Here is a 12069-nt window from a genome sequence, read left to right on the forward strand (position 1 = left end):
GCCCCAGATTAGCTACTTTGAATTTAAAGAGTAGAATTTCTAATTGTTTTACCAATAAGTTTGATGCTAGGACGAGCTCTCCAGCCAGTGCAGGGTTACATGGACCCCCATGGACCACTCATGTGACCTCTTAGCCAATCAGGGATTTCAGTAGGTTATAACAATATTCTGTGAAAATCAATGAAGGGATCCTTCCTGAAACACCCCCTCGAGGGGATACGTCACTAAATTGTGTAATCCACATCTTGGGAAGATATGAAAAAGGTATTCGCCGAATAAAATGAACTCTGTAGCCAGTATTCTGAAGTCGGGTTTAACTTATACCATGGTCTAAGTCTGGTCTAAAATTATGGGGGGCCAAAAACTCGAAAATTCTGCTTATATTGTATATTTTTTAAATATCTTTTTTATTCTGTTTCCTTTTGCTTTCACAATGAAAAAAAAAATACTTCAAAATACTTTAGTTATCATTCCCAGACAATTTTGGCGTCATATGGGTTAATAGATTGGATGTATACTGTTAGAGATTCGTACCCCAATTGGCTCTCCATAGTTAAACCACAACTTTAAACCGGGGTTTGATTAAACCCGAGTTCAGAATACGGGCCTGTCTGTCTGTCTCTCTGTTGAACCAACTTCGTTTCTTTTTCAAATGTATCATCGATTCTCCGCCCGTTTCTCTCTGCTTCTCTCGTTCTCCCTCCAGACGTCATTTAAGAACTAAGGAATTCTTATACACATCTTCATAATAAGACTTAAAGCATTTCTTCTGAATGATTACTATATCATTTAATTGGTCAATTATAAATTTCTGTGCTAATTGGGAAAGCTTACTTATTTGTATACACTATGATTTTTTTCATAATACTTTTCATGCCAATGAGTTTTCATTAAGATGTACCTACATCATTCCATGACTGTAAACTTTTTTTTGTGTATAAAACAATTCCGATACTGCAATTACAATTTCAGGGGCCGATATTATACAAGCTCTGCTTTTAAGTTGGTCCCCCTCCCTTTCAATCAATATTTTGTTAAAAAACTGTCTATTATAATATTATGTTTATCTTTTATGTATACTTCAAATGAAATGATATGCTACTTATGTCAACTGTATAATAAATGTAAATATGACAAAATAGAAGTGGGAAAATGAAAACAGTTGATTTGAAACAAATAAATTGCCACCATATTCATCAAAATATAGCAATCCATCTGTAATTCCAATATTCTTACATTGCTTCAGTTTTATAAGGTAAATGTCAAATAAAAGTATGTACTATGAACTAGTATAGTTATGATTCAACAATTTTTTTTTGGGGGGGGGAGGAAGAAGTCTCGTATTGGTAAACATTTCTTTTAAAACAACTAAAAACGTTCACCTTTTAAATAAAAGTATCGAATATTGTGACAGAATGTGACAAAATATTCAGAAAATAACATTATATTTTACGCATTCTCATTTCCTTTGATGTCTTTTGCTCACATTATTTTGTCGCGATTAATTTTTTTCCGGGGGGGGAGGTGGTGTCCCTGGTCACGAATCTTTACGCAGGTGAAGGACTGTTACACCCACAAATGTAATAATCGCCCACAAATGTAATAACGCCCACAAATGTAATAACACTTTACCCACAAATGTAATAACGCCCACAAATGTAATAACACTTTACCCACAAATGTAATAATTTCACCCACAAATGTAATAATGCACTTTACCCACAAATGTAATAATTTTTGATCGCCCACAAATGTAATAATGACTTTACCCACAAATGTAATAAATTTGAAGGGATTTTTGGCAAATCCGTCCTAAGCTGAAATCGTATAGTAATGCGTTCATTTAGCACAAAAGTGCAAAGTCTCATTTCCTGACCCGGTTAATTAACAAATTATAATATAAGTCCAAAGTCTTTATTCCAAACCCGGTTGTTTAAAAAATTATAACATAAATCCAAAGTCTTTATTCCAGACCCGGTTGTTTCGAAAATAATAATATGAGCCCAAAGTCTTTATTCCAGACCCGGTTGTTTCGAAAATAATAATATGAGCCCAAAGTCTTTATTCCAGACCCGGTTGTTTAAAAAATTATAATATAAATCAAAAGTCTTTATTCCAGACCCGGTTGTTTAGAAAATAATAATATAAGTCCAAAGTCTTTAATCCAGACCCGGTTGTTTAAAAAATATTCATATGATCCAAAAGTCTTTATTCCAGACCCGATTTTTCAAAAATGATAATATAAGTCCAGAGTCTTTTCTCCAGACCCGGTTGTTTCAAAAATTATAATATAAATCCAAAGTCTTTTTCCAGACCCGGTTGTTTCAAAAATTATAATATAAATCAAAAGTCTTTATTCCAGACCCGTTGTTTGAAAAAATAATCATATGAGCCAAAAGTCTTTATTCCAGACCCGATTGTTTCAAAGATGATAATATAAGTCCAAAGTCTTTTTTCAAGACCCACGATCCTATTTATGTTGAATAACATGGAAATGTAGCGTAGTCTTTCTGTCAGACCCAGTTATAAAAGTCATTAAAAACACAACAACAACAACAAAACAAGGACCCTGCAACCATTAAATGTCAAGTCCTCTTCAGAAAATTTTTGATTTGAATCAATAAAGAAAAATCAGACAAGCACAATGCTGAAAATTTTCATCAAAATCGGATGTAAAATAAGAAAGTTATGACATTTCAAAGTTTTGCTTATTTTTAACAAAATAGTTATATGAACGAGCCAGCTACATCCAAATGAGAGAGTCGATGATGTCACTCACTCACTATTTCTTTTGGTTTTCATTGTTTGAATTATACATTATTTCAATTTTTACGAATTTGACGATTAGGACCTCCTTGCCTAAAGCACAAAATGTTAAAATAATAAATTTCCACGTGTTGCAGGCAGGAATGAAACTTCATTTCACATGACAATGACGAGAAAATAAAAATATTTCATATTTCATTTAAGAAAATACAAAAAAAAAATAGTGAGTGAGTGATGTCATCAGTTCCTCATTTGCATACCGACCGAGATGTGCATATAACTGTTTTGTGGAATGAAGCGAAACATTTCTTATTTTACATCCGATTTTGATGAAATTTTCAGTGTTATGCTTGTTGAATTTTTCTCTTTTTATTCAAATCAAGTTTTTGTTGCGGTGGACTTGTCCTTTAAAAAAAATAATTTCTTGTACATTCCTTCCTTTTTTCTATGAAAAAACCTAAATAACAAAACATTAAAATACATATGAAAAAAACCCTGAGAAATAAGATATCAGTAAACAATAGGGGGATTACTTCCCGAAAACGATAAAGTTGTTGATTGACGATCTATGATATATTATATAAAAGAAAAACATTCTAACAAGAGGGGATAACCATTCCATTCCATGTTTTTATTTGGCAATAAGTCATGATTGACTATTTTTGCCACCCACTGTATGAGAAGTAGGGTAACAATTTTATTTAGTATTATTTTTATTACTTCTTTTTGTCTCACCTGCATTGCAGAGTGAGACTATAGGCGCCGCTTTTCCGACGGCGGCGGCGGCGTCAACATCAAATCTTAACCTAAGGTTAAGTTTTTGAAATGACATCATAACTTAGAAAGTATAGGAACCTAGTTCATGAAACTTGGCCATTAGGTTAATCAAGTATCACTCAACATCCTATTAGAGTTTCATGTCACATGACCAAGGTCAAAGGTCATTTAGGGTCAATGAACTTAGACCATGTTGGGGGAATCAACATCAAAATCTTAACCTGAGGTTAAGTTTTTGAAATGTCATCATAACTTAGAAAATATATGGACCTAGTTCATCAAACTTGGACATAAGGTTAATCAAGTATCACCAAACATCCTGCATGAGTTTCACGTCACATGACCAAGGTCAAAGGTCACTTAGGGTCAATGAACTTTGGCCGATTTGGGGGTATCTGTTGAATTACAATCAAAACTTTAAAAGTTTTTGGATCTGATTTATGAAACTTGGACATAATAGTAATCAAGTATCACTGAACATCCTGTGCAAGTTTCAGGTCACATGATCAAGGTCAAAGGTCATTTAGGTCAATGAACTTTGGCCACATTGGGGGTATTTGTTGAATTACCATCCTATCTCTGTAAGTGTATTGGTCTAGTTCATAAAACGTGGAAATAAGAGTAACCAAGTATCACTGAACATCTTGTGCGAGTTATAGTAGTTTTCAAAGTCAGCACTGCTGCTATGTTGAATCGCGTGATGCAGGTGAGACGGTCAGAGGCATTCCACTTGTTTATTATTATTATTTCTTGTATATTCATTCTTTTTTTATGAAAAAAAACACAAAACCTTTTAATACATATAAAACAAAAAACTGAGGAGTAAGATATCAGCACACAATATGGGGATTACTTCCCGTAAACGATAAGGTTGTTGATCGACGATCTATGAGATATTATATAAAAGAAAATCATTCTAACAAGAGGGGAGAACGTTTTAACAAGTTCTTCGGTACTTTAAAGCCTGTGTATAGCTTTGGTAAAGGGTCAATAATGTGATTGATAATCGAATATCATCTAATATGACAGTCTTATACTGAAGCGTAGAGACCGTTAGATATTTTTCCAACTGCACTTCTCTGAGAAAATTTCAAATATTCAAATCTTGGATATATAGCGCCCTCTCTCGGCGATGCTTGTTTTAAATTTAAAAAATGGGCATTCAAGCAATTATCTTATAAATTTAGTGATTAGATATCCAAAAGTTACAGACAAAGAACATATCTTGAAAGTTTCAGCCCATTCCATGATTTGGAATAGGATTCAATCGAAAGACAAAAACACACAGATAGTTTAATTTGATCGGGTGACCCGATCAAGTTAAATTTCCATGTAAAATCGCAAAATTTATCCTGTAAAACACATTTTCATTTCATATCCTCCACATCATAACTGTTATAGGGCATAACCATTCATATTAGCTAGCAATGAATTGGAATAGTGATAGGTGCATTTTGGTGGATTTACCAAAACTATACACAAGCTTTAAATTTTCTGTGTACCAAGCACCATTTGTAATATAGTCAGCATTTTTTTTATTAGTTACAATTCCAATAATCTCAGTGGCCTAAGATATATTCTCTAGGGTTATATTGACCCGTTAAGTAAAGAGAGAGAGAGAGAGAGGATTTATGTGATCAAGAAGTGATAAGATAGGGAAAAAAACTGATTTGAAATGACTGAAAGAGAGGCAAAGAAAGAAGAGCCTCCCACACCCGTACCAGAGTTACGGAGTTAGGCTGTCCCGTCGGTGGATTCAGGTCCATCAACATCTTGAGGTTTAATCTTTCCAGGGGGCAAACGTGTATGTGTGTGTGTGTTTGAGTTTTGTCAGACGTGTCTCAATCAGATTTCTTATTTTACATCCGATTTTGATGAAATTTTCAGTGTTATGCTTGTTAAATTTTTCTCTTTTTATTCAAATCAAGTTTTTGTTGCGGTGGACTTGTCCTTTAAAAAAAATAATTTCTTGTACATTCCTTCCTTTTTTCTATGAAAAAACCTAAATAACAAAACATTAAAATACATATTAAAAAAACTCTGAGAAATAAGATATCAGCAAACAATAGGGGGATTACTTCCCAAAAACGATAAGGTTGTTGATCGACGATCTATGAGATATTATATAAAAGAAAATCAATCATTCTAACAAGAGGGGAGAACGTTTTAACAAGTTCTTCGGTACTTTAAATTTTCTGTGTACCAAGCACCATTTGTAATATATTCAGCATTTTTTTTATTAGTTACAATTCCAATAATCTCAGTGGCCTAAGATATATTCTCTAGGGTTATATTGACCCGTTAAGTAAAGAGAGAGAGAGAGAGAAAGGATTTATGTGATCAAGAAGTGATCTTTTGAAATGACTGAAAGAGAGACAGGCAAAGAAAGAAGAGCCTCCCACACCCGTACCAGAGTTACGGAGTTAGGCTGTCCCGTCGGTGGATTCAGGTCCATCAACATCTTGAGGTTTAATCTTTCCAGGGGGCAAACGTGTATGTGTGTGTGTGTTTGAGTTTTGTCAGACGTGTCTCAATCAGATATGATTATTTACGTCTGGGACCGACCTTTAACGTCACCATCCGAAAGACGTGACCAGGGCTCGAACCTCGAACCTCTGCATCAATTTGTAACTTCCCCCACATAGCTTGGATTACAGGCGCACGCCACAACGCCCAGTCTTTAAATATGGTGTAGTCTTTGCTCAAGACCCATGCAGTTATTTCAAAATAGGAAATTATTAGAAACGATAAAAACAGACAAACAATATTAACAAAGACGCCACAATATCATTGATGTAGAATAACGTTGTTGTTGTTGTTGTTATTTTGGGTTTTTAAGGCGCGTACCATTCAGATCTGAATATTTACGCCTTTTATTAATTTGACGTTTTTGTGGTATGCCTTATCACAGGGTTTTATATTTTGGGAGATGCTGGTGTCTAAGTTTTTAGATTAATCTTTTGCTTAATTTGTATTTTAAGAGAACTGGATGTGGGGTAAAGACAACTCTCTAAACCCAAGCATTTTAACTGGGTTTGATTTTAAAGATTGGTCTTAGCTTTGATTTTTTTCAATATTTGTTTATCTTATAAATAGCTGGGTCTAGACGAATGTCTAAGCATAATAATAATGTTATTCAACAGGAATAAGAATATGACAAATTCTTATGTTTTTAAGATTGTTTGAATTAATTTCTAAATGACTGGGTCTGGAATAGAGACAACGCTCTAAACATGTGCTTTTGTACTTGGTCTTAATTTGGAGGATTGTTGGTTCTTAGATTCGTTGTTGGGGGTTGCGTTTTATTGTTTTGTTATTCTTGAAATAATTGTGTCTGGAGGAAAGTCTACAATCGATCTCCATGTTATTCCACAGTAGTTAGATTATTGGGTATTTGTTTTAGACAATTTTATTTTTAAATAATAACCAAGTCTGGAAAATGGACGTTTTCTTTGCAAATGCATAATTACAATGTTTTGTAGGGGTCTTAGTATTATTATACAAAAGAATCTGGGTGTGGGGTACAGACATATTTTTTACTGGGTGTAACTTTTGAAAACTGGCTTTAGATTTGTTTTTCTTTTTTAATTCATTTCTTAGATAACCTGGTCTGGAGGAAAGAGTACATTTACAACTCATGTTATTCCAAGAGAATATGATAGGGTCTTATGTTAGAAGATTTTTTTTTCGTAATTTTTGTAATAATTAGGTCTGGAATAAAGAAAACATTCTAAACCTCTTTTTAAAAACATGTTCTTAGGTTCAAGGATTGCTTGGTATTAGATTTGGAGTTATTTATATTTTTACTCTTAGCCTTATTTTGAAAAAAATAAATGACTGGGTCTGGCTGAAAGACTACGCTATATGTCCATGTCCACGGCGCAAATATTCACTACTGAATGACACGCGCCGTATAAGCTAAAACAACAACAACAACGTTATCCAGCATTAATAAGATTATGGGGTCTTTATACGGTTTTTGTTGTTGTTGTATTGTTATTTACAATTTTTGAATAACAGGGTTTGGAGAAAAGGCTAAGCTCGATTTTCTTTTTTTCCACTGGAATATCATTATGGTATCTTAGTTTGGACTTATATTATAATTTTTGAAATAACTTGGTCTGGAAAAAAGACTTTGGACTTACATTATAATTTTTGAAACTACTGCGTCTGGAAAAAGACTGGACTTTTGTGCTATATGAAGGCATTACTATAGGGTTTTAGTTTTTAGTTTTAAATAACCGGGTCTGGAGAAAAGACTATGCTTGATTCTCAATTTACTCATAGCGCGTATATTCACAATACGTTCAGTATAATTTAAAACAACAACAAAGACTTTGATTCCACCAGTTTTAATTAACTGGGTCTGGAGAGAAGACTAGGCTCAATTATCATTTTTATTCCACCGGAACATCATTATCGTATCTTAGTTTGGACTTATATCATAATATTTGAAACAATCGGGTCTGGAATAAAGACTTTGGGCTCATATTATTTTTGAAACAACCGGGTTTGGAATAAAGACTTTGGATTTATATTATAATTTTTGAAACAACCGGGTCTGGAAAAAGACTTTGGATTTAAATTATAATTTTTGAAACAACCGGGTCTGGAGAAAAGACTTTGGACTTATATTATCATTTTTGAAACAATCGGGTCTGGAATAAAGACTTTGGACTTATATCATAATTTTTGAAACAATCGGGTCTGGAATAAAGACTTTGGATTTATATTATAATTTTTGAAACAACCGGGTCTGGAAAAAGACTTTGGATTTAAATTATAATTTTTGAAACAACCGGGTCTGGAGAAAAGACTTTGGACTTATATTATCATTTTTGAAACAATCGGGTCTGGAATAAAGACTTTAGGCTCATATGATTATTTTTTAAACAACCGGGTCTGGAATAAAGACTTTGGATTTATATTATAATTTTTGAAACAACCGGGTCTGGTGAAAAGACTTTGGACTTATATTATCATTTTTGAAACAATCGGGTCTGGAATAAAGACTTTAGGCTCATATGATTATTTTTTAAACAACCGGGTCTGGAATAAAGACTTTGTACTTATATTATTTTTTTAAACAACCGGGTCTGGAATAAAGACTTTGGATTTATATTATAATTTTTGAAACAACAGAGTCTGGAAAAAGACTTTGGATTTATATTATAATTTTTGAAACAACCGGGTCTGGTGAAAAGACTTTGGACTTATATTATCATTTTTGAAACAATCGGGTCTGGAATAAAGACTTTAGGCTCATATGATTATTTTTTAAACAACTGGGTCTGGAATAAAGACTTTGTACTTATATTATAATTTTTGAAACAACCGGGTCTGGAATAAAGACTTTGAGCTCATATTATTATTTTTGAAACAACCGGGTCTGGAATAAAAACTTTGGATTTATATTATAATTTTTGAAACAACCGGGTCTGGAAAAAGACTTTGGATTTATATTATAATTTTTGAAACAACCGGGTCTGGAGAAAAGACTTTGGACTTATATTATCATTTTTGAAACAATCGGGTCTGGAATAAAGACTTTGGGCTCATATTATTATTTTTGAAACAACCGGGTCTGGAATAAAAACTTTGGATTTATATTATAATTTTTGAAACAATCGGGTCTGGAATAAAGACTTTAGGCTCATATGATTATTTTTTAAACAACCGGGTCTGGAATAAAGACTTTGTACTTATATTATAATTTTTGAAACAACCGGGTCTGGAATAAAGACTTTGGGCTCATATTATTTTTTTTGAAACAACCGGGTCTGGAATAAAGACTTTGGATTTATATTATAATTTTTGAAACAACCGGGTCTGGAATAAAGACTTTGGACTTATATTATAATTTTTGAAACAACCGGGTCTGGAATAAAGACTTTGGGCTCATATTATTATTTTTGAAACAACCGGGTCTGGAATAAAGACTTTGGATTTATATTATAATTTGTTAATTACCGGGTCAGGAAAAGAGACTTTGCACTTTTGTGCTATATGAACGCATTACTATACGATTTTAGTTGAGAACGGATTTGCCAAAAATCCCTTCAAATTTATTACATTTGTGGGTAAAGTCATTATTACATTTGTGGGCGATCAAAAATCATTACATTTGTGGGTAAAGTGCATTATTACATTTGTGGGTGAAATTATTACATTTGTGGGTAAAGTGTTATTACATTTGTGGGCGTTATTACATTTGTGGGTAAAGTGTTATTACATTTGTGGGCGTTATTACATTTGTGGGCGTTATTACATTTGTGGGTGCAACAAGGACTGCCAAGGAAATAACACTTTTCATACAAACTGAATTTTATGCTTACTATGATATTTCTCTTAATTTCTAGAAATCTATTTGTGTATTCTTACATATATATTTACAATGAAATTGATGCGGAACTACCACCATGCGCAGATTTGGACAGTATGTGTGGCGTGTAGATGTGCTGTGCAAATCCATATCATTCAATTGAACATCAATTTTCTTCCTATTGGCAATTTTACCTAAAATATTAAAAACAATAATATGGTAATAAACAATGAATGTATATACAATATGTAAATTTTATATATATGTATATGGAATAAGGCGTAAAAACACAGAAAGCAGGGGCTAGTGTCGGAATACGCCTGCATTATGACTAAACACCAATTAACAAAGAAAGGGCAGAGACAAGGGAAAGAAATTCACATGATACAAGATGTATAATACATATGATAAAATACTACAGCAGACATTTATGATATAAAATAGCAATTAACATCAAATGCAGAGTTACTTATTATATAATAGAACTGGTTATGTATCTTGCAAGAATAAAATAAAAACATTTGTTTACATAGAGATTCAATTGTAGGTAGATATCATGATTTTTTTAAAGCTTGTATCTTAATCATATAATATCTCCCGAAAAATAAGGTTATTGTTTTTACGTTTATATCAGATTTATCCATTTCACACAGACAGACATTATTGTATACCATACACGAATAGAGATAGTATGATATTATGCCAAATATGCTTGCCCCCTGCAGGGTTGTACGAATGTGTCCTTGATCAGTCTTGCTTCAACAGCGAGCCGCGGCAGAGGGTCAAGATACAGATTCTTACATACACGTAACACAGTCTTTCATCAGATAATATGAGCGTTGTTTGTTGACGAATGACTATCGAGTTTGATTGTTTTATTTTTAATTCAATGTACAGGATATAAGATATTACTAAGTAAAATTAAAATTGACATGTTTGATAAGAAACAGAGTTATAAATTTGCATAAAAAGGGAACCGTTAAAGTAGGAATAAAAAGCATAAAAGTTTATTTGAAGTGCAGATCGAGTCCCTTGAATGATATAGTACAATAATCAATCCGTTCGTTCAAGTACACTCATATACGAGTCATTCGATGAGGTTAAGAATCAGATGTTAGAGATGGCATGAAGGTTTGTTAGCAGGCCTACGAAACCACAGGGCCGACTGTTTTACAGTCCTGTATGAGGGACTTTGAAATGAAGAGGATTGCCTCACAAATGAAATGGCGAATTGATTTGGTTCTACCTGGGTGGCCGGGATTATGAGTCGGTGGAAGGCAGTTTCAGCTTAATCTGAAAATGTTTAGGAGGAAGAAAAACGGGTTTATAATCTTTTGACATTTTGGCTCGATGATCCATAACAATCAGCAATCTGAAGATAGGTCTTCCAGTTTATTTCTCTTGCAAGTTTATCAAATCCACATTCACCATTCCAGAAACAACAGAAAAAGAAATTCTTGATGCCTCATTGGATAGTAGCTAATGTGGACATTGAGGCATTTGACCGAATGCTGCTAAGAAGCCGACGCATGCCTTGGAATCGATAGAATAATAGAATTAGAAGAAAATTGATCATCCCCGTCAATACCCTACAGCCCGAGTCGCGGCTGAAGCTTTTGTACCAATTGTTCAAGTTCGAAATATTTAGCATCTTCGAGGAGAGACCTCATGTCTTTTACATTATTGTAATCGATGGCATCTTTTCGAAGAAATTTAAGGATGTAGTGGAACTGTCCACCATCTCTATCCATGACGTAGTTTCCCTCAAAATCTCTTGCGACGGTAATTTCTCCATTTAGCATTTTGGTAAAAAACGGATTCTTCCGTTTCATCAAGGTTTCCCTTGTCGTGTAGAACACCTTTCCATCATCAAACCTCAGTCCCACTGCTGCAAGGACTGGAACTGGTCTAACAATAGACGACTTCAGTGATTCAAGCCCGAAGAAATCTGCTTGGCATTTCAGCAGATCAAAATCTTTGAAATCATCTGGTAGCATAAGTTTTCCATACCTCAGGAAATTGAGAACGTGACGGAATACCTCACCGTCTTGGTCGATGAGGAAATTTCCATCACTTTCAGCAAATGGCATGGGGCTGTCTAGTAAACGAGCCAAGAAACTTTCAGGATACTTTGTGAGAGTTGCGGAAAATGTCTGGTAGATCTTTCCTCCAACGTTCAAACCAACAAAATAATCCTGATCCAT

General features: G+C 33.6%; 1 protein-coding gene across 1 annotated transcript; it reads right to left on the reverse strand.

The window, feature by feature from the left end:
- Positions 1-11454: 11454 nt before the first annotated feature.
- LOC121426639 (potassium channel regulatory protein-like) lies at positions 11455-12069 on the reverse strand. Its single transcript, XM_041623007.1, has one exon. It carries the CDS (start codon positions 12067-12069, stop codon positions 11455-11457), a length of 615 nt encoding a protein of 204 aa, XP_041478941.1.

Source organism: Lytechinus variegatus, chromosome 13, assembly GCF_018143015.1.
Source record: "Lytechinus variegatus isolate NC3 chromosome 13, Lvar_3.0, whole genome shotgun sequence".
NCBI classification, from domain to species: Eukaryota; Metazoa; Echinodermata; class Echinoidea; order Temnopleuroida; family Toxopneustidae; genus Lytechinus; species Lytechinus variegatus.